Below are 22,599 nucleotides of genomic sequence, written 5' to 3'. Positions count from 1 at the left end.
CTGCAACAGGTTCCTGGCCGTTACTAGGTAACTACTACAGCGCCGGTCGCATTATTCTTGATGCGCAGCCACAACTTGGCAAAACAAGCACAGTCGTGTAAACAAGTCTTAGCGTATGAAGCGTCAGATGTGGAGTCTAAATTGCTTCAATGGGGCTGAACGAACATGTCCAGGCACACCTGGGCATGTATCATCGGTCGTTCGGGTCGCCAAATCAGCGCTATTCCGCTCGCAGTACATGCGGGCCGGGTTCGATGGGCGCCACGATGCATGGCAGACACCTCGTCTAATATGTCTGGGCCTAAACATTGTCGGGGGAATAATGTGGTCGTTAAGCAGCAGTATAAATCATGCTGAAAGTATCTTGAAGTCTTTATTTTGATCTGCCACCTTCCTTTGCATTTTTCATTTCACATAACTCATCCTGAACGACAATGTACAGCCTCCTGCCCTTCGCAGCCGGACTCGACACAACTACATCATGGAGCTTGCTATGTTTGCTCGGTGTGCTGGCAGCTATTGCTGTGAAGCACCACTACACCCTCCCTCCTGTCCTCCTAGAAGCGAAGGTACAACAGGTACCTGTAGCAAGCCCTGTTCCAACAGTACAAGAGGTCCAGGAGGCTCCTCCACCGAAGCGTCTTGTTGTATGCGTTGATGGAACATGGGGTTGTCCGGACGGTACCGCTGGCAGCCCAGAGGGAAACATCAGCACTGTGTATCGGGTTTACGCATCCGTGAAAGAAGGATATGTCACGGACAAGGCGACTGGAAAACGATGGGATCAGCAACGCGTGTACTTCAATGGTCTTGGCAACAAGCTCAACGCCCTTAAGAACCTTCACTCCGGTGCGTTCGGATCTGGGCTTCCTGACGAGATCCGCAAAGTGTATGAGTATTGCTGTCGCGAAACAGATGGACCAGATGATGAGATCTACTTCTTCGGATTCAGCCGTGGTGCCTTCACAGTCCGCGCTGTTGCAAATCTCCTCTGCTACATGCATGTACCCAAGGGCTCGCAAAAGTTCTCTAAAGAAGAGTTCACGGAGCGCTACAAAGAACTACTAGAACTTTACCCAGGTGTTAGAGCATCCGACAGGAACATCTGGGGACAAATCCATTCTCACTTCAATCGCAGCACGAGACCTCCAACGATACGGTTCATCGGAGCCTTCGACACCGTCAAGAAGTTCACAGATAATGGCTTGTACGATGTCATGCCTCACTCCCAGATCCACCATTATCGCCATGCATTGGCGCTCAACGAGGAGAGAGACGAGTTCAAGCCAGAGACGATGATGCCCGACAACGACGCATGTTCGCCAGGGCGCAGTGGCCTACAAGCCTGGTTCATTGGTACACACCGAGATTTGGGCGGGGCGAACTCCAAAGATGGACTGTCGCTATACCCTCTGCAATGGGTTCTTTCTGAAGCCAATGCTCTCGGATTGGTACTCGAGTTTAGCCCCATCAAACTGGATTCCTGTAATGAAGATGGTCCCGGAGAATTTGACGACGATCCGCTAAATTTGATCATGCCGCTGCAATCGAAGCGTCAGGAAACACCGAGCAAACAGTCGGAGATGTCACTCAGCCTTGAGAATCGCATCCGAGTTCGCATTTGGGATCTTTGCGACGTACACGAAATTCGTCAAGATGATTTCAAAGTAAAACTGAATAGCACTTATTGGGGTCCTACGCACAGGCTCGTTTTGACGATCAAACCTCGTCAGGTGTTCGACGGAGACACATTGATAGGCTACCGTCCCGATTGTATGTATGTCTCTGTGCTTATGAGTTTCACAGCTGATTCATCTGTAGCTCCCACTGGAACCTTCATTCATCCATCTGTATATCAGGTACTTGATGAGAATCCAGGTATCCGCGACGTGTCTGGTGGATGGCCATTCACCAAAGCACTTGCCCTGTTCCGTCATCGAGTCATTCCGGACGAACGCGAGATTTTTTGGGTACATCCATCTCCCGCCATGAAGAGAAAGCTGGAGAAAATCCGTATCCTGATCTGTGGTGACGCCGGGGTAGGGAAGTCCACACTAATCAATCAAGTTCTCAAAGGAAACTATGTAAGTAAGCTCAGCAAACTGGAGTTCATCGACTAATGCAGAGGTTCAGTCTCCAGTCAACAATAATACGCATCAACAACATAATGTCGAGAAAGAGATTACTGGTCCAGATCTACCATATATCGTTCATGACTCCGAGGGTTTTCAATCTGGCGCGTCCAACAAGGAAGCCAGCGCTGTACGAGACTTTTTGAGGATTCGATCCAGAGAGCCCACCCTTCCGATGAGAGTCCACACTATCTGGTAGGGTCCACCTTTTCTTTCCTTTTTCTATGTATGGTAGGCTCACTGCGACAGGTACTGTGTGCTAGCAGGCACGCAACGTGAGAGTCGTCCAGACTCCGAATCCGACAAGGACCTCTTTACCGTACTCAACGAGTGCAAGAGTACCACTACCAGTTGTGGTCATATGCACAAAAGTGGACACACTCAAGGACACGTACCGAGGCCAAGAGTTTGCGAAGCTGTCCTTCTGCAGAGCTAGCAGACAAAAATCTTCCTGCCATCCTTGAAGCAAGAATCGGCAATTCGTGTCGAAAATTTCAAGAAGGAAAATCGAGACAGCGTTCAAGAAGACCTCACAAGGATATCCGTACATGGCCGGTCCAGTATTCACGTCTGAAAGTGAGTACCATTTTGCCTTTCCGCACTCCAGATCAATGGACTGATGTTCAACAGTGGAACAGAAATCTATCAGGAGCCTTGTTGGTGTCACATACGACAACCTGAACAATGATCAAGTGAGAGCCATGTTTTCCCAAGCACAAGGAATTGTTGTCGATCTAAAGGTCAAAGAAGCTATAAAAGAGTCATTACGACTGTACAAACACGCCGTCCGAACGAGCGCAGTTCCACTGTCTTTCTCCGGGAGCATCTCAACCACCGTTGTAGCGCCCATGATCGTGGGCGAGATCTCCAAGATCTTCAACTTCGACGGCATCAGCGGCGATATTGCCTGGCGGTGTCTTGCGAACGTACTCGTCAGCAACGCTACTGCGAACATCGTGCAAATGTTTTCTCAGGCAATAGGCGTCGCCGGAGCCGTCATGGCAGAAACGGGAATCGGAGCTGTACCAGGCCTCATGTTTGTCACAGGCGCCGCAGCTGTCAACATTGTATCCACACCTCAATTCAGCAGGGCGCTGCTCATGTGCACCCTCGATACCATACTCATCATGGATCACGCATTTTGGCAATGCGACGACGAGAAGAAAAAGATTGAGAAGGAGCACATTGACCAGTCCGCTCAATGGTTCACGGATGATGGTCGCTCCAGCAAAGTGCATGCGGACATCAAGAATCTCATTAAGATATGGAACCCTTTCGACGCTTTTGACTATACCGGACTCGAGACAGAGATGAACGCTATTGTCGAACGGTACCGCTACCGACCAACAGGTAAGCATTGATCATATCGTTAGGAATGCTGAATTAACGAATGTCTCACTAGTCGAGCAGCCTGTTGAAGAGCAATCGCCCTCACCGGTATCTGTGGTTGATAGTTCAACTCCCGAAAAGTCTTTCTGGCAGGGCTGGTTTAGTCAATCAAATAAAGAAGGAGGTCCAGCCACGTGTGCTCCGCACAAGATAGCTGTCGCTACAAAGTAGAAACCTCTCTAATGTCAATTATGTCGCTTCACCATAGCATTACGCTCCGGTCCTTTCGATTTCTGGGACGAGTGCCGACCAGCTGTCTACTGCGCGGCTAGTGCCGCAATGGAATTGTCAAAACCACTCCAACTCCACACCCCTGCCTCCTACTCATCTACAAGTCATACATCATGGCTTTCATTGCATTTCTCACCTTCCAGACCATCCCAGACTCACCGCCACCTGTACATCCAACGCAAGAAGGCCATCTCCTCGAAAATCAGCTTCCCAATCCCGCTCAGATAGGTCTCGCCCTCGAATCCCTTCTGGATGATAAAAGGAAGCCCCACCGTCGCGCCGCCGGGGAACTGGCTCCGTGTCAGGCGACCGAAGTAGTTTAAGTGGGGTTTTGAACAGGTGGCTGTGATGGATGCTTTCTTTCGACGGCTGATGATGAGGACGCAAGGGCACGGCGATTAGATCCACGGAAAGAAATGATGAGTTGGTGTGGTGTGAGGCGATTGCGCAGGCTGGCGGTGTTGGATTGGATTGGGGAGAAGATTATTTACAAATCGTCACACTGCGCAAGACTGTTACTGGGGCCAAAAAGACTACGCGCGTCGTGGAAGGGCTAGGACATATTATCTGGGTTTGTCGCCTGAATGAACCATTCCAGATATATTCGATAATCAGCACTAACGAATCCTCGGCAAGTCAAAGTCGGGACTGCAACCCGTACCTTTTAGGCTTATCAGGCAACGAGATTTTTGGAGAACGTGGTGGTACAAGGAGGGGGTATCAGTAATCCGAGAGCCCATGGCAGTTTCCCACATGCACAAGCACGATAATGCAATGTTGACCACTTTCCTAATCTACAGCACTTTTTCACATACGACGGAAAGTGGGGAATTGTGGCAGGGGTAGCTCTACAATATCTTACTGCAATGTTATTAATCTAGACACCAGTCATATTTATTATGGACCTACTCTACGCTACAGCTTCTCGAACTTTTCACGGTTGAGACAAAGTTTTGCTCGTTGACTTATCACACTCACCCCTGCTACAGCCCCTGCCAATAGATCATGATTTACTCTTTCGATGCACTCATGCCACCCTCCAACAAGGCACGCTCCAACACCGCAGTACATTCCAGCAAACCAACCCTTCCTTTAACCCCCCATCCACAAACTCAATAGCACTAGCACACAAAACGCGCTAACCACTTATCCAAATCCAGGCGTTGGAGGATATGCTACCCTGCTCCAGCTACATTGCAACACGGTATACTTCCACCCCAAAACAGCCTCCTAGACAATGCGGTTAATGTGAGTCCTACATGCCTTCTCGCGGAAGCCATGGACATCGGTTCTATGTTGTAAAGCTTTCGTCGGATGACTGTTGGTCATGGAGATTTTGGCGGCAGACACCTCGGCACATTTCCTGCCGTAGGCGCACGGATAGTGCAAATGCTGTGGGGAGAAGTTCTCGCAGGAAGATTTAGTGGCTTGTGGTGCAAGAATATTCAGGGAGCATATTGTTGAGCCGTAGACGCGGCAAGGACAGTCTATGAAGGAGGCGCGCGCTGCGCTATCTGAGACGTGAATGAGCATTGATTATGAGGGATCTATCCTATGTGAGATAGCGGAGCTGCAGAAAGCAGCTTTGGTTTGGAGCAAGCGTGGGTGTTGGGGGTGCGTGATGTTACTTGGCTTTATGGAATTTTCTTCATTTCCACACTTCTCAGATCCGCCTAGCATGTCGACAGATCGATGCTCTCGAGGCACATGTACCTCTTGTTAATTGTCAAAGCTATATCGAGAAACTTGTATTGTAAGGCGGAACTGATTTCTGGGGACAGGTATGCCCGGCCTTGAGAGTACGATGAGATGAAACATCGTTTCGCTGACGATGATTTGGACGAATATGACGCAATGGATACAGCTGATTACGTGGAGGCTTGGTTTCAAAGGGTTTCCAGTCGCGACGGAATGTTGGACAGTTACAATGCTTATGTTATATGAGCTGTATCTCTTGGTCCTCCAATGTGTTGTGGTGATCAAGTACGTCGGAAGCTAATCTTGTGGGAGGCCTGTCCTGAATGTAGCAAAATCCAATGCGTTCATACGACCTGGTTCTTTCGTCGCACAAAACAACGAGAAGGCCTTCGAACAGGCGGCCTTCGGTGAACTCTCCATGTCTCAGGATGAGGAGCTGACACTCTATGTTCTGCTCGAAGTGTGTTTGAGATGTGTCGTCAAGACGGATATGTGGTCGCCGCTGGCTCCAGGAGACGATCTTGCCAAAAGTAAGGGGTACTTTGAAAGAGTCATGTTCCATCGAGAATCTGCTTTTGAATGGCATGAGCCGACATCGCATTGTGATGGAGTGTAGCATGTTTTCTGATGACTTCGTCCCCTTCGGTAGCTTGGTAATTTGCACACTGTCATGGATGTGATCAGATGTGTATGAGTCTAATTCGCGCCCCGACGAGATGGCACACGTCCAGTTTGCCCAACTCCAGCTGGGTGTGCGCCGGGATGGAGAAATGTATTTACGGCCATGGTTTGGGGTTTCGCAATACCAGAGCAATTGGCCTATCAAGCGTCCAATCCAGAGACCGAATACAAGCTCATCACTGAGTAATTCTCCGACCTCGGATGAGATACCTTGCAAGGCGATCAGAGTGTCGCTCGGCTTCGTTAGTTGACATCGTGTGTAGAAGGCTCGATACCGATTCCAGGAGATGTAGATGTCATCAACTGTCCGGAGATCAGTCAACCTATCTTTTCCGCTGTGACAGGTATCCTCAGTCTGGTCTCTCTGATGAAACATGGTGTCAATGACAAGCCGCCTGAGTGGCCTGGGGTTGCCAGATTTGGATTCGCAGTTACATGAAAAGTGCTTATCGGGGTGTGTCTCGCTTGCGAACTTTTCACAACACTCCCAGAATAGGAGATTGTGCGTGAAATGGATTGTCCTGCGCGATAGATAACGTTCCTGAGCCACCCAGGCCCGTTGGTTCAACGGGGCACTATCAATGGCAATATCCGGCGTGACTGGGTGAGCCATGAACCAGTATCTACCAGGTGCGAAAGTCTGGCCATTCCGTGCATCTATATGGCGTGTTACTCCAACTTCGACAGGATTGAGCGAACGACAGTTTCGATTGCGAAACAATCCGCGAGTGCTGTTCTTGGCTGCAGTAGCGGCAATACAAAAGGTAGCATTGCGGTACACATCTCGCATCAGTTTTGCTTCCGACTCCCAATCCTTGAGGTCGTCCTGGAAAATGCACCTGCCTTGATTCAGTGTTACGAGACTGGTTGTTAGACAAGTGGTGGCCTACAGTGAGTCGATCCAAAGATATGAAATGCCCAACGCCATGGCTACTCTGATGGCTTCTCGAAATGTAAGAGGCAAAGTGTCTTGAGTTACACCGTTCCGAAGTTCTTCCTCGGTTGTCTTCGTCAGGCTAGTGGGCAGGGTTTGTCCCCAGCAATGGGAAAGAGTGGCGTAGTGTATTCTCGAAGATATTTGTGCGCGTTCGCAAAGTCGTACAGAGGGGGGTTCAGCACAAGAGACTTGAAGTAGTCTCGTTGGTAGAAAGTCCGATGATGCGGACGATGATCGGCATTTAGCGTGTTCTCGTAAACAGGCTGCGTACTGAGTCTGGATGAATGTCATAGCTTGGTCCTGTCCAGTGTTTTGGCAAACTAGCGTCTCAGGGGGCCGGAGGGTCCCTGGAGGAAGAGATCAGAACTATACATGATGATCATGAAGGATTGCACGCAGAATGCAGATACACTCACCTACCATACCAATCACCATGGTCATCTCGGTGGTGCAAGCGTTACTATGATTCCAGAAGTGTATGGAGGGGCATCCGCTCGGGGAGGAACTGAACGGATAGTATGTTGTGCGGCCCCACAACAAGGTTTCATCGTCTGTCTCTAATTCTCCTGATGTCTTACAATCTATCGGGAGCTCTAATGCCCTCAGCCGGCTGTGTTCTTCCATGAAAGCCGCGTGGAGTCGTATGCAGATCTCGCACCCCAGCTTGTAGGCATGACGGAATGATTCCGATGATGCATGGTGCTCGAATTTCCAGTCAAAGCTCACCAATTTACGTGATCCTCGAAGTAAAGCCCTGCAGACTTCGCAAAGGGTGGGATCTGCCATGGTCGCCTAATTGAGTTGCGGTTCGGCAGTTCTCGAGAGAACCAGTATGCCAAAATAGTCTGTTTGGATGAGAATCACGCTTGGTGCGATGTAGAAGTATAGCGAGGGCTAAGACTCAATCTGCGGGGTTGACATGGCAGCCTGCTTACCGTCAAGCCACATGACGCTATATGCATGCAACCGTCAGCATTCAGCCTTGTATCAAATATCTTCCATTTTGCAGGCAGTGCAGGCGAGCAACTTCATCAGGGTGTGAGCTGTAGTACACTTGAATGTGTAAAGGTATGTCCATGGCGTAAGATTCACTTCAAACTGTTCACGGTATCATATCAGAGTGAGAAGAACAGTAGCGGCGGAGATGTTATGCTGTGATGGTCAAAGTGAGATTACGAAGGTCGGAAGTAGCGAAGATGGTGATGTGCACGCCCCTAGCCAATTCCCAGGGTCCACGCTAGCCTCTCGGCGACGCGACGACGGGACGCCTCAACACAGCCCTGTACTCGGTCCCTGAGCGCCCTGACCAGGCCATTGCACATCTTTTTGTCCCCCCCAGCGCTGCACCACCTACCACCATGTCCCCTATTCTCCGCCCCTCCGCAATGCAGCCAACAGCATGAACTCGCTGCGCTTCAACCGCAGCTCCAAGCAAGCCTTCCGCAAGCCCCTCGACTTTCTCAGCAACCTCTCGCGCTCCGCCGTCCAACTCCCCCCAGACCACCACAAAAAGACGCACAAACGCCCCAATCTCAGCGCCAGCTCGCTCGATGATACAGACTCCAGCGACGTAGAATATTACGCACAGATGGAGGGACGACGGAGCCATTCGGCGCACAATTCGCAGTCGGAGCTGCAGCCCCCGGTGCCGCTGATTGATCTGGGCAGTCGCAGCACCAGTCCGTACCCCAGGATTCGCAGCGCCGTGCAGAGCGAGGACGAGGATGACGAGTATGAGACGGCGAGCAGTATCCGGCCATTGGTGGGGAGAGGCGCGGGGAGAGGCGGCAATGCGAAGAGGGGGATCCTGAGCCAGGGCGGGCTGGGCTACTTTTTGTTCTCGACGTGGACGGGATGGCAGGTCTGGGTGGGCTTGCTGGTGTTTTGGGTGGGCGGCTGCAGCTTTGGGCTGTTGCTGATGAACCGCTTCATCATGCTCACAGGCGTGTACAAGTGCGTATTCACATGAATGCAGGAATGGGTGGGTGCTAACGGTGGCAGATTTCCCTTCCCGCTGGCCTGCACATACATCCAACTGGTTATCACGCACATCCTCCTCATCGGCTTCTCCAGCCTCACACGCGCCCTCGACCGGCCTCTCCGCTGGCTGGGACTCGGCCCCGCTGTCGCCCCGTCCTTCCCCATCGCGCCCCAGGGCGGCGCATACAGAGGCGGAAACAAGAACCACATCCTGCTCTCTGTCGGCCGCTGGCTCTCCCATGGCTCCGGCGGAATCGCAGGCGGCGGCCTCTTCGAATTTGACGTCCAGATTGCCAGGCAAGTCCTGCCACTCGCAGTCGTCTATGTCGTCAAGGTGCTCCTCAGCAACTTCTCCTTTGCGTGAGTCCACTCCCAAACCTCTCCCATCTCCATCAACTAACCTCCCCAGCTACGCCCCGCTCCCCACCTACCAGCTCGCTCGCATCGGCATTACCCCGCTCGCCATCATCTTCGCCTGCGTCCTGCAGAAAGAAAACATCAGCGGCTCCTCCCTCTCCGCCGCCCTCGTCGCAACCCTCAACCTCCTCTTCGCCACCATCCGCTCCAACGTGCGCGTCACCTGGGAGTCCATCGTCGCCGGCGTCTTCAGCTCCTTCTTCGTCGCCCTCTACCCGATCCTGCTGCTGCGCACATACCGCACCATACTCGCCGGCCTCGTGCCCGCAGGTGACGTGCTGACACAAGGCTACCCCACCACCGACGAAGCAGGCAATCGCGAAGAAACCCGCGCCTTTTACCGCACGCTGCACTACACCTCGCTCCTCACGCTCATCATACTCACCCCCATCGTTCTGCTCTTCGGCGATGTAGGCAACATCTACCACAACATCCCCTTCCTCGACGTGCCCTTCTTCTGGGCCATGATGCTGTTCGGCGGCATGGGCAGTTGGGCGGTTTTCAGCTCCACCCTGCTCATGTGCAAGAGTACCAGCCCGCTCAGCACGACGTTTGTGGCGGTGCCCAGGACTGCCTTTCAGCTCGCGATGATCAATCTCGGCAAGATTCCGAGCCAGAGTTGGGTCGGCGTCGCGCTTTGTTGGGCGAGTAGTGTGTGGTTTCTTGTCGCGAGGCGGGATGAGGGGCGGATGAGGGAGAGGTTGAGGATTGAGGGGAGGTAGTATTTTCGACTGTTCAATATTTGGGTTTTGGGGGTGTTTCGACTAGGGAAAGTTTGTCACATTTGCATATATCCTATTTACATCAAGAATCTTGCATGTGTTATTCGTACTTGGCAGTCCTTCACCGCCTTGAGCATATGTAACTCCTCTCGTCTTTCCGTTCTTCTCACATCCTCATATGCCAGCGCTATTTTCTAAAATAAAACCTTGGGGGAATACATGGAACTAAAACCAAAGTTTGTCATGTTTCATGTCTGTCTTCTCCTCTTCCCTTCTCTCACACCAAAACCCGTATCCAAGCTGACACATGCCTGTGCTCTTCTTCTCCATCAAAAACCAGTCAAAGGCTAGGAATGTCTTCTCTCGTCCTCCGCTCCTATTCAAATACGAAAGACTGAGTTGCGAAGATGCCATTTTCTGTGGCGTGCTCTGCTCTGCTCTGCGCTGTTGCGTTCCAAAAATACAATATTCGAAGAGGTATGAGAAGAACTGGGGAGTGAAAAATTGGAACTTTTACCGTCCATGGACGGTCGTCGTCTTCCGTAAACGTATTTCGCACCAAACCGCGTCTGTTCGCTGTGTTGTTCCTACAATCCATAAGCACAGCGATGAAGAAATACAATCTCTGCTTCGCTTGGCTCTTGCGTTGCATTCCAAAAACGCTATTAGGAAAAAGGGCATGCGACGCAGCGGAAATTGGAATCATACCGCAGCGGTCGTGATGTCTCGTCTTTCGCCTCTTTTTCTCTACTATTATATAAAAAAACAGGTGGAGGTCTTCGTCTTCCTCGTTATTCGCCGTATTCAACCAAGGTTTGAAAGCAATGGACAGAGTATTCATGATCTCGAGTGTGCTATGCTGACTTCTAAAAAGAAATTAAAGAGGATATATGAGGAGAAGTGTTTGTCCAAAGTTCAACGAGCCAGAACCTCATGTCTCGTTCTCCTCTTCATCCTCGGTAGAAAGCAACGCTACTCACCGTCGTGTTCACTCTTGCGTCAGCTCTAAATTTTTCGAAGAGACGACTAGCTAGCTTACCAATATATAACCTAGGCTTTCCCGAATCTTCGATCAATCAATCTTCTTCTCACACTTGGACGAAAAACCAAAACGACCTACGCATAAAGTCGATGAGCTCTGTTTTTCTCTGCTCTGCTGCGTTGTGATATACTTCCAAAAGCAAGTCCGCTTTGAACTATGAGACGCAGCAGAACTCAAATGCATCATGGCAGCCATACCTAAAAGATAACTTGCATGAGGCTATGTTTCCCCTGTCTTCTGTGCTGTGGCAGAACTAAAAAATGGGAATTCAACGTTGCATGGAAACATGAGAAGAAGTGAGTATCAAAGCCCACTTCACAGCAGGCTCTGTTTTGCTCTTCTTCACCGCATACGGTGTGACGTAAATTCCTCACTCTTCTGTTCTCTGTACCTTCAAGTTCCTCGCAGTGTCGAGCTGCTATCTTCAAGAATGGATTAAGAGTGGGTCCATGGAGTTCGAAACGGGCTGTGCATTGCTCTATGCGTGCTATCCTCTTTTCTTCCTGTTCTGTGCGAGTAGTCGTTGTACAAAAAGTGGAAGGCGGATGATACATGAGACGCACCGAGGATAAAATTTAGCATGGATGCCAATCATGTTCTGTCCTGCCCAGTTGTCGGGGAACAGGTACAAATTCTCGGTTTTCTTTTGCTCACCTCCTCAGCACCATCGCAGCAATAAGCTGTGTTCCAAAAATATGCGGCTTGGTGGAAGATGGACATCAAAACAGGGTGTCTATGAGCTCATGTTGCTCTTTTATTCTTTCTCAATGCTGTGTGAGCAAATCAAATCAAGGTATTTAAGCACAGCGATATGGTTTGACCTGCCTGTGGAGAGGTTCAAATCATCTTCTCTAGTCGAAACTTTGCGTCTCTCATCCTCTTCGCGGTGATTGGCAGCGTTTCCAAAAGGCCGAAGAATGATGACATGAGGGTTCAAAATGCTGCCTAGACAAAATACATCTCGTCAAAAGACTTGATGGGATACAGCAATGTCCTTCCCTATCTTTCCTGGGGATGGAAGATAAGATTCCTCCCTGGCGCGAGTCTTGATTTCTTGAAAATCCTTGCGGTGATGGGGTGCGGTCCAAATATGTAGCCCTAATGCAATATGAAAATCAAAACGCCGATACGATTGCTCATGATTTTCTCTCTTCGTCATCTGCATGTACTATTTCTGCAGGGGAGAATACGTTGAATCAAAAAGCTCACAAAGAAGCGGAATGTCCTGTTCTTTTTGCTCGCAGATGGGATATGATTCCTCTTCCTTGACGCACATATCTACATCTCCATCATATCTGCAGCGGTCTACTTCTTTCTAAAAACTTTTCAAGCATCGAAACATGCAGTTCAAAAGGCTCATTCAACTATTATATAGTCTTCCCTCTTCCTTGTCTTCGTCTTCGAATCACTGGGCGAACAAGGAAGAACCACATACCTCAAGCTCCCCTGCTATGTGCTGCCCTCCCCCCCCTCACTTGCCCTAAGGTAAATATTCTCATCCTTAACATGTCTTCCTGTATCTTCAGAATCTAAAAATCACTTTCTGTGCTCCAAAACTTCGAACCATGGTGGAACATGGATTAAAACTACCTTATTGACCCATCATGATCTTCGCTCGTTTCCTGTGCTCGGAACGGACATCAATTCAAAAGACTTCGGGAGTCTCTGCGATGTTCGGTCCTCCCTTTCCGCCTGACAGTGGGATATAAATTGTATCATTCATACTCTGCGCCAATATTGTCGCAGAAATGCGCTGCGTTACAAAAAACGGGAAACATATCAGTACATGGGACCAGAGACTCCTTATACCTATATATAAGTTATCTATACCTATTTGCTAGCCTAAAAAAGATAAACTAATACTAAAGCTAAGATATATAGAGTATATTCTAAGAGTTTTAGAGTCTCTTAATATATATTAATATTATTATAATATAGAGCATAAGTAGGTTTCTAGTACATAGGGTTTTCTAGCACACGTGAAGAGATAGTAGTCAATCGCGTAGTGGTTCAGGGGATCATATTTTTGCACTATTTTGTGACTTTCCGTACAAGTAATATTCTTGCGCTTACACTTTGACTTCTGTTTTCTCCTCTCATAAACAGCAGACGAACGCATTCATTTCCTGCGCTCATGCTGATGAGACACACACAAATGTGAAGTTCGGAGGTCTGGGAACTACTGCAAAGAGTTGATTACTTCTGCCGAGGATTCCAACATTGGTTCATATTTGCACTATGATCTTTCCCAAGCCACTGGATGTACTTTGCATGATCTCCTTTGTCTATCACGATGAAACTACACATGTATGATAGCTTTCTATTTGGTTGAAAGCACACAGCGCACATATGTACGAACCCAGAGACCATAGAATAACGATGATGCGACGCGTGACTTGGGCGTCCTTGGGAAAAGAATCTTTGTCGATTATCTTTTATATTTACGCCGCAGCGATATTCTTTTGCTTTACCATTGTAAGTCACCAAAATGGAATTGCCAATAGGTCAGTGAAGCAAAAAGAGATAGCAACGTTCAATATCTCTGCGCTCCTCTCTGTGATGTACGGACATGTCATATCAAGAACCATAGCTGGTACATACTTCAGTCTGCGCTTCTGTAGTACTTCCAAATGCTCGTACGTAGAACAGAGCTTCTGGCTCTTTTAATGCATTTGTATCTCGTCTGTCTTTTTTCTATTTTCTCCAACACCGCAATATTATTGCGCCTCTCAAAAATGGCAAAGATGAGATGCCATGGGCGACAAGCAAGACTGGATGAACGACATGCTTTTGATTGTAACTATGTGCTATGGATATAAGTATCCTCGTCTGCATTTCCCCCTCCTCTACTATACTACAAACTTTTTATGCGTTTTCAAATGATGCATTCAACCGAACGATGGTCCAAAACTTCATGCAGTACCAAAACATGTTTCTACTGCTGAATTTGGGCGCCTTAAATATACATTTGCTTTTCACAGTCAACATTTGTCCCACCCTATTGGCTTGTGGTGGCTTAGAGTCATTTCTGAAGTGTCTGCCGACTTCATGCTCGCCTGGCTCTGCGACTCTCAAAAACTTCTTACATTCTTCTTAAATTGATAGTAAGCACTCTGCATGGATGAAAGGAACCACAATGCGATCCTATGTTCCCAGTCCTTTTTTTGGTACCCGCAGAACACACGAAATGCACCACCTGAGTCCATGTCCTTTGTCTCCGGTGCAATCTTAAAAGCAAAACTTTCGCTGCCGATAGCTTTCGCTTCTGAACTTCAAAATGACCTCGAGGTGGCGACGATGTACCCGCCGCGCCACGAGAGACAATCACGAATTCTTCATGCGCAACTTCGACTCCCAAAGTCTGTGCTATATCTCTACGGGCTCATCCGCTCTCTGTTCATCTCTCACACCTAAAACTCCCAATGTATCGAAAACTGGGTAAACTGGGATCATGTCCACCAAAGTAAGGCTACAACCACGCGATGCGTCCTCTTCTTCTCAGCCCTCGAAGCTCAAACGTAACGACATAAAGTGAACATGTCTAGCCCTTTCGGTCGGGCTCTGGAAACGCATCAAGGCGGGGCCATGAGTGTGTTGCTACTTGCAAAGTATGAAGGGTACTCTAGAATGAGTGAAAATGCATTGAAAACCTTAGGTCTGTTGTAATATGACACTGACCTGGTGGACATAAAAGCCTCCCAGTCTTCTCCAGCTTCTTTTCTCCTCGAAAGCACGCTGTTCTCTATCTATCAAAATGGATCGAATGGAATGATATGAACCAAAATCAGAGTACTATCGGCATATGAAGTCGTTCTCATCGGCTCAAGAATGCCACAAAAATGACATCAACGGGACAAACATGTCTGTTCTCCTCCGTCCTGAACTTTCAAAATTGCCTGCGAACAAACGTACGGGTCCGTTGCTTGCTTCTGTAATTCCGAGTTCCTATGTCGCCGCAAATCCCTGATACGTAAATTTTGCACCTTGGCCAAGCACGAAGCGCGGAGATCAGCGGATATAAGGCATATAAAACGGGCAAATGTGCGCTCTCCAGCTTCCACAATGTACCAAGATTGTGGTTTTAATACAAAAACAACGGCAACAAGGACTACATGCTCCAAAGTGGACGAAGGTTGGGCTTATGTCCCCGTCTCTTGTGACATAAAAGACACCTAATGCAACTGAATATCTTCTATTTTGCCACGATTCCTATGCATCGCAGCAAAACAAGGTTATATTCACTCAGTGTCATGAAAAGAAAGAACGGGTGGTACTGTATGTGATTGTTGTCCCGACTCGGGCAATGTAGTTGCTAAGTGAACTCCTACTTAATATAAAGCCAACCTCTCTCCACAGAGTTTCACTCTCATTCTTCTTTATTCCAATACATCTCGGCAAGAGCGATGGGGATTGAAATAGTCAGATAAGATGGCTTATGTTTTCCTCGTCGCGATCCTGCGCGCAGCGCGTTCAAGAACGGAGGTGTAGTGAACATGTCTTCTGCGTCCTGAGCTTTCGAGAAAGCTTGCGGTTGCATAACTACGAAGATGGCTAGCCTGTAGTTGGATGCATCGGTACGAGACCGCGGCGAGGTGGTGAACTATATAATCCCACTCGATTCTGCCCAGTTTCTTTATTCAACTTCACTCTCGGTGTGATTCTCAAAAATGGAAGAGACATTGTCCATGGACACGAAAGGCGCGGACGGCCATTATATGTTTTTCCTCCTTCTGAACATCGTTCAGAAAGCAGTGTATACATCTGTGTCTCTGTCATCTTCCGCCAATTCCTTTGTCCTGTTGTCTTGTACAATACTCATCTATTCTTAAAACCAATGACGAGTATTTGGATGAGGCGCATCGCTAGAAAAGAATCACGAGACCTGTTATGCGACAGGTTTCAAGTATAAATACTTCTCAGTTCTCTGCACTTCTTCTCAATCCAACCGTCTTCCAGCTTTATCAAAAGAATTTGCTAAATCGCTAATGTTCGAAAGGAGTATCGGCTGCGTTTATGTCTTCTACTCTGCCCTTCCACCAAAAAACTCCAGCATCGTCTCGATGTCTCCCTTCCGTCGAGGAGACGTCCTATGATTGGCGCCACTCCTTCGAGTACGGTCTCATGAGCGTATACATGAAGACAAGCACACCAGAAAGCTTCACATTGTGACGCAACGTTCAGCATGGGATCCCAATCACAATCAGCAGCAGTCGAGGTGTATATAGATCCTTGTGCTGGTCTACTCTCTTACTCCTCAGTTACCACAGGATAAACATTTTTTGTCGAAAGACCGAGCTAGAGCGGACCCGTGGACGAAAACGAAAGAACCAAAACACCGTGTTTCTGCCTTCTGTTTAAGTCCAAGACGTTAGCCAGTTCAACTTCATGCCTCGTCTTCTTTTCTCATAGATCAAAAAAAGGTGGCGTGGTACTTTGCGTGATGCTGGAGCTAGTTACTGTTAGCTTGACTTGAAGAGGCGATGCATGTGTGAAAGTTTCTATGCGCTATAAGAAACTTTGTACAGACGAAGTGTAGGTTCGAGGCTGGATGTCGTTTGCGCTATCACGGATGCGTAACGCTTCGTGCTTTGAAAGTATGTTCGCTTCTTAATTCTTTTTCCATTGTTACTCGAAGCTCAATGATCCTTATGTATTCTTCACTACCTGATTGCTCCCCGGACTATGGTACTAGTACAATGCAAATTCAAATGCTCGCACGCTAATAAGGAAACCCATCGCCATCATTCGATGGCCATGCATGCCACTATAAGTGTTCAACCTTTCCGGCTGATCCACTTAACCAACTCATCCACATCCTCATGTCCCAAACTACCATTCCTCTCCCGCGTCCCTCTTTCCTTCCCGCCTTCTCCATTCTCAATTTGCCTAATTCCAGCTCTGTTCTCAGCCAAATGGTCGCTAGCAGCATCTTCTTTCACTCCTCGTTCACCCGTACGGAACCCTTTCAAATCCCCAACTTCCGGCTTGTCCTTCACCAAACTAGAACTCCTCACATGCTCAATGATCTCCTGCACATCCCCATGCGACAAACTCCCCTCGTCAACACTCATGCCTAATTGCTGCTTCTTCTTCTCTTCCTCGCGCAACAACTTCTCCTCCTCTTCCTCTTCCTCCTGCACCTTCGTCGGACTCTGGCTCTGCTGCTTCGAATCCTTGCGTGACACCCACTTGACCAAATCCCCAATATCCTCGTGCGTGATGTGGCCTTTAGGTTTCGGGCGCGGAGATGCAGGACCTTCGCGACTTCGCGGGCGGCCTCGTTCGGGCTCTTTGGGCGCGTCTAGGGATTTGCGGGGGTGTGAGGAGCTTACTGATTCGCCGCTCGTGCCGTCGTGCCGTGTGACCCAGCGGCCGAGTTCGGGGACGTCGGAGCCGTGGGATATGCTGCGGCCTGCTGGGGAGTGATTTCGGGTTTGGCGGATGGGGCCTGCGGATGGGCCGTCGCGGTGAGATACCCAGCGGACGAGGTCGTCTGCGTCCTCGTCTTCGGAGGAGTCGTCTTCGTTTATCAATTCAGAATCGGACTCGGTCGAGGCATCGCTGTAGCCTGTGCGGCGACTTTGCTTTGTCTCTGGGTCTGATGATTTGCGACTTGCCCATTGGACTAGCTCGTCTACGTCGGAGTCTCCAAGACTGTCGTGGCTGTCGTTTGCACCTGTCAAGGTGATGGCTGGGGTTTTGCTGGCTCTTGTTTCTCCGTCGCTGGGCGGGTCGCGTCTGCTGACCCAGCGCACTAGATCCTCGACATCAGAATGGTCTATGCTTTCTTCGTCTGCTTCTCGTGGCTTCCATTGGTATGGCTCTGGTTCACCATCTGAGCTTGCTATCGAACCATGATCGCTAAAGTCGTGTGCTGCACCATCCTCCTGTAGAGTCTGCATAGTCGGTACATCCTTGGTCGTCATGCGCCGTATACTTGTTTTCAGTCTTGATCCAATACCCTGTGGCTTTCCTTGCGCGTCTTTTTCTGGAGTCTTTGGTCTACTGGGCATTTGTCTGTGATCATGCTGACTCTTCCACTTCTCTGCAGCCGCCTCTTCCTTGTCAGGGTCTTCGTGGGTGATTGACTTAATCTTGTCCTCGATGGTGTTGGAGAACAACATGCTCCTGAGGGAATGGAAACGTGCCATATGAGGTTGTTTGGGCTTAAGTCTTGGTTTCGATGATCCACTTTCTTCAGCACGCGCAGGAGACAAACTACTATGAACTGGTCTTTTATTCGGAGATCGGTCCTCCTTCTTGGATGATTGCGGGCTTTTTGTGGACTTTATGGTAGTTAGCCCGTGGTCCCGGCGCGACTTTGGTGCATCGGTGGCCTTGGGTAAGCTCGGCCGGGGATCCCTAGTATCTTCCCGTTCGTGACCAGGCTTCCCTCTTCGCTCTCGCTGTCTGATGCAGCTTCGCCTAAATCGTCCCAGTAATTGTGTAACAGCGGGCGACAAAATGCTCATTCGACCCATCTGCCTTCTCTCCTCTTCTGGCACTCCTTCTATACTCGCAGCGGCCGCATTCTGCTGGGGTGGGAGGTCAAAGTATGACGCCATGACTATGCGCCACGTATGCCGTGATCTTACAAAGACGATGCCGTAGTGCGGAGTTTGCCAATGGCTGATATATCTTCCGACAGGGGAAACAATGTGCTGGGCTGTGCTACAGTGCGCCACTACCGGGTGTAGTGCAATAATTATTTTCTCTTACTAAAATTTAGAAATAATATAATAAAATCCTTAATAGTAACTAAGTATTAACGTTATATATATATAAAATATAATATATCTTAAATAATATATTAGAATTACTTTAAAATAAAAAAATTAATTAATATATAAGAACTTTTAGTATTATATACTTATTTTTTAACTTCTTATTTAGAAGAGAAGCCTTAGAAGATAGATTTAAACTAAATCTCTTCTTTCTTAATTATTATCTAACTTATTTTCTTTCTTATTCTAATTCTTCTTATTTAACTCTAACTTCTTATCTAACTCTTTTTCTTACTACTACTAATTATTATAATTAGCACTATAATAAGCGCTATAATTATAATACTTATAGTTACTATAGTATCTACTCTAGAAGCCTATAAGGCTTATATAAGTAGTATATAGTTAAGAGCTAGTGCTACTATAGTATTTAGTATAATACTAGAGGATATTAGTAATATATAATAGTAAATTAGAGAGTTAGTACTTATAGTATTATTCTTAGTACTATAACTCTAAATAAGTAGGCTATTAGTATATAAGTCTCTATAGCTCTAGATCTAGACAAGAGTAATAGCGCTAGTCTATACTTTAATATTATATGCTAGAGTTATATTTAGAACTTAAACTTATTAAGCCTAGATCTTATTAGTAATAATTTATTAAAGTTAAGTAGATAGTTATAGTATAAGCTATGCTAGTAAGAAGCGCTTAACTAGAGCCTAATTCTATAGACTAGATCTATACTATATAACTATTTAGATCTATACTATTATATAGAGTTAAAGCGCTTATAATTAATGCTATAATAATAATAATTAGAATTAAGTTCTAGTTATAGTTTAAACTTAGAAGTATAACTTAAGTATTAATAGTTATCTAATTATAGCATATAGTATATATAAAAGAATTATAAACCTTTTAATATATATATAATAATAAGAGGTTTGCAGTTATATAGTACTTATTTTATTTTAAAGATAGATACTATAAGTATATTTCTTGCCTTTATCTTACTTTTAAAGAACTCTCTCTCTATAAAGAGGCAAAAATAAGCTTATATATAGGATATTTAAGAAGTAGTTATATAGAGAATCTTAAACCTAGAGCAATCTTAAACTTAAAGCAATCTTAAACTTAGAGTAATCTAAAGAAGTATATTATATAGAGAATCTTAAACCTAGAGCAATCTTAAACTTAGAGTAATCTTAAACTTAGAGTAATCTTAAACTTAGAGTAATCTTAAATTTAGAGTAATCTAAAGAAGTATATTATATAGAGAATATTAAACTTAGAGTAATATAAAGAAGTATATTATAGAAGCAATATTTACTTCTTACTTTATAGGTTATATAGAGACTAGTTATCTAACTAAGCTTCTAGAAACTAAAGATCTCTAAAATTAAGATTAGAGAGTAGTAAATTAGAGTTATATAGCTATTACTCTTCTTCTAGAGCAGCGCTTAATAATTATAGAGAAGATTTCTTAATCTAAGAACTCTTAATCTAAGAGATTATACGCTTTTAACTATTATATAAAGATTAAGAACTTTTCTTCTTTAGTATACTAAGCTAATTCTTCTGCTATATAGTACTTAGCTTTTTCTTTATCTTTTACTTAGTTATACTTCTCTCTACTTCTTTCTTTCTTACTTTCTTTATCTTAATTATTACTAATTTACTTCTTACTTTTATTATATAAAATAGCAAAGAAGAAAGAGTAGAAGAAGAAAGAAGATTAAGCTTAGTTTCTAACTTAAGTTCTTTAAAGTAGATATAAAGAGTAAGTATACTCTTTAAAGACTTTATAAAAGAGCTATCTTTATAGAGTTTAAATACTATATAACTTACTTTTATAGTTACAGAGATCTTATATAAGCTATACTTTTAATCTATATACTAAGTAAGATATTATAAAAGAGCCTTATACGCTTACTAAATATTATCTATATTAGTAAGAATAATATAATTAATAAAATTCTCTATATTCTAAATACTTATATTCTAAAGAGCAAGCGTAAATAAATCTATAAGTATTAGTATATAAGAAAGAAATAAGAGTTATACTTATATAGAATATCTTTAAACTACTAGATAAGAAAACCTTCTTATACTTCTTATTTAGATCTATTATAGAGAATTATATAAGCTAGAGCTAGACGTTAAAGAAGAGCTTCTTATTAGAGATAAGTTTTACTTCTATTATATAACTAGCTCTACTATAAAAATAATTAGTAATAGAGTTATTACGTAGAGTATTAGCAATTAATTACTATTAAGTAGTATTAACTATTATATATACTTAAGCACGCTTATCTTTATTAGTAAGTTAAATCTAAGTATTATATGCTAGAATAAAGATTTCTTTCTTAGCTTATAGAGTTAGTTTCTTATTATTATTAAGACTAATTACTTTATCTAATAGCCTAAGAAGAGATCTAGCTTATATAGGCTTAGTAGTAGGAGTTTTCTATTTACTATAGCCTAGGTAAAATTTATTATCTTATATACCTCTATAGTAGTAGAGAGAGTTTTAAGAATAAGAACTAGGCTTAAGTATAATTATACGTAAGTAGTAGAGTAATTAGTATTATATAAGATATAGTATAGAAATAAGAGATATAGTATAGAAATAAGAGATATAATATAAAAATAAGAGGTTAAGGTTCTATATTAGATAACGTATACTAATCTAGCTCTTTAAGAAAGATCTGCTTCTAATAGGCCTTCTTATATATTATTAGCCTTATTATGCAGTAGCTAAGATTATTAGCAGACTTTAGTAGTTTATTATATAATACTTACTTTCTAGTTCTAGTTTTCTACTAGATAAGTATATAAACTAAGCTCTAGCTAAGCTTCTAGGTTAATATGCTATTATATAAGCTTATATAGCTATATATAGATAGGCTTAAAAAGCTCTTAATAATTCTTAAAAGTCTTAATGCTTATATTAAAAAGATGTTATAGCTAAGTAAACTTAAGAGAAAAGATTATATTAATTACTACTCTTCTAATATATTAGAAGAGCTAGCTTAAATATATAAATAGATTATAGAGAAACGTTAGTCTACTTCTTAAGCTTAGTTAGCTTAGTTACGTAGATTAATACTTTACTATTCTTATATATTAATACTGTAATATACTCTCTATCTTAATTACTCTATTTAATTAAGATAACGTTATGCAGTTTATTATATAAATAAGCTATTACTCTAGCTTCTACGCTAAGCCTAATTACTTAATTAGTAAGCGTCTATTTATTATTATATTATTATAAAGATTAGTTAACTTATGCATTTAGCCTTAGCGCGCGCAATATTAATATCTTTACTCTGCGCCTTATAATCTTTTAATACTCTACTACTTAGCTTTAAGAATTTAATCTATTAACTATAGCTCTAGTAAATTCTACTAATTAAGAGGTACTTAAGTATCTTACGCATACTCTATATTATAATTACTTTAAACTTTAAGCTATTAGTTATACTAACTTAGCTATTTTGCAGTAAAAGAGAAAAAATAGCTACTTTAGTATAGAAGAAGAATCTTAAGAACACTTACGCTGCTTATTTCTTCTAAGATATTAGATTTAAAAAGTATCACTGGCTTAGCTTAAATTAATTAGCAGAAGTTAGCTTCTAAG

At 45.0% G+C, this 22,599-nt stretch overlaps 8 protein-coding genes across 8 annotated transcripts; 5 read left to right on the top strand and 3 right to left on the bottom strand.

Moving 5' to 3' along the window:
* Positions 1-434: 434 nt before the first annotated feature.
* Positions 435-2,331, top strand: SNOG_14395 (hypothetical protein; the record flags this gene model as incomplete). Its single annotated transcript, XM_001804531.1, has 2 exons — positions 435-2,084; positions 2,176-2,331. The coding sequence occupies 2 exons, from the start codon at positions 435-437 to the stop codon at positions 2,329-2,331; spliced, it is 1,806 nt and encodes a 601-aa protein (XP_001804583.1).
* Positions 2,332-2,680: 349 nt separating this feature from the next.
* On the top strand, positions 2,681-3,493 carry SNOG_14394 (hypothetical protein; the record flags this gene model as incomplete). Its single annotated transcript, XM_001804530.1, has 2 exons — positions 2,681-2,708; positions 2,763-3,493. The coding sequence occupies 2 exons, from the start codon at positions 2,681-2,683 to the stop codon at positions 3,491-3,493; spliced, it is 759 nt and encodes a 252-aa protein (XP_001804582.1).
* Positions 3,494-3,865: 372 nt separating this feature from the next.
* SNOG_14393 (hypothetical protein) lies at positions 3,866-4,070 on the top strand (the record flags this gene model as incomplete). The annotated part of the gene is made up of 2 exons (XM_001804529.1): positions 3,866-3,980; positions 4,015-4,070. 2 exons carry the CDS (start codon positions 3,866-3,868, stop codon positions 4,068-4,070), a joined length of 171 nt encoding a protein of 56 aa, XP_001804581.1.
* A 1,618-nt stretch (positions 4,071-5,688) lies between these two features.
* On the bottom strand, positions 5,689-7,059 carry SNOG_14392 (hypothetical protein; the record flags this gene model as incomplete). Its single annotated transcript, XM_001804528.1, has 2 exons — positions 5,689-6,970; positions 7,022-7,059. The coding sequence occupies 2 exons, from the start codon at positions 7,057-7,059 to the stop codon at positions 5,689-5,691; spliced, it is 1,320 nt and encodes a 439-aa protein (XP_001804580.1).
* Positions 7,060-7,309: 250 nt separating this feature from the next.
* Positions 7,310-7,854, bottom strand: SNOG_14391 (hypothetical protein; the record flags this gene model as incomplete). Its single annotated transcript, XM_001804527.1, has 2 exons — positions 7,310-7,344; positions 7,485-7,854. The coding sequence occupies 2 exons, from the start codon at positions 7,852-7,854 to the stop codon at positions 7,310-7,312; spliced, it is 405 nt and encodes a 134-aa protein (XP_001804579.1).
* A 613-nt stretch (positions 7,855-8,467) lies between these two features.
* On the top strand, positions 8,468-10,187 carry SNOG_14390 (hypothetical protein; the record flags this gene model as incomplete). Its single annotated transcript, XM_001804526.1, is given in 3 exon segments — positions 8,468-9,025; positions 9,044-9,408; positions 9,458-10,187. 3 exon segments carry the CDS (start codon positions 8,468-8,470, stop codon positions 10,185-10,187), a joined length of 1,653 nt encoding a protein of 550 aa, XP_001804578.1.
* A 4,319-nt stretch (positions 10,188-14,506) lies between these two features.
* On the top strand, positions 14,507-14,818 carry SNOG_14389 (hypothetical protein; the record flags this gene model as incomplete). The annotated part of the gene is made up of 2 exons (XM_001804525.1): positions 14,507-14,588; positions 14,775-14,818. The coding sequence occupies 2 exons, from the start codon at positions 14,507-14,509 to the stop codon at positions 14,816-14,818; spliced, it is 126 nt and encodes a 41-aa protein (XP_001804577.1).
* A 2,185-nt stretch (positions 14,819-17,003) lies between these two features.
* Positions 17,004-18,794, bottom strand: SNOG_14388 (hypothetical protein; the record flags this gene model as incomplete). Its single annotated transcript, XM_001804524.1, has 1 exon — positions 17,004-18,794. The coding sequence occupies one exon, from the start codon at positions 18,792-18,794 to the stop codon at positions 17,004-17,006; it is 1,791 nt and encodes a 596-aa protein (XP_001804576.1).
* Between the last annotated feature and the right edge of the window lie 3,805 nt (positions 18,795-22,599).

The sequence above is a fragment of the Parastagonospora nodorum genome (assembly GCF_000146915.1).
Source record: "Parastagonospora nodorum SN15 chromosome Unknown scaffold_31, whole genome shotgun sequence".
In the NCBI taxonomy this organism is placed as follows: domain Eukaryota; kingdom Fungi; phylum Ascomycota; class Dothideomycetes; order Pleosporales; family Phaeosphaeriaceae; genus Parastagonospora; species Parastagonospora nodorum.
The sequence above is the reverse complement of the archived record's forward strand: the minus strand, read 5'-3'. Positions and strand labels throughout refer to the sequence as shown.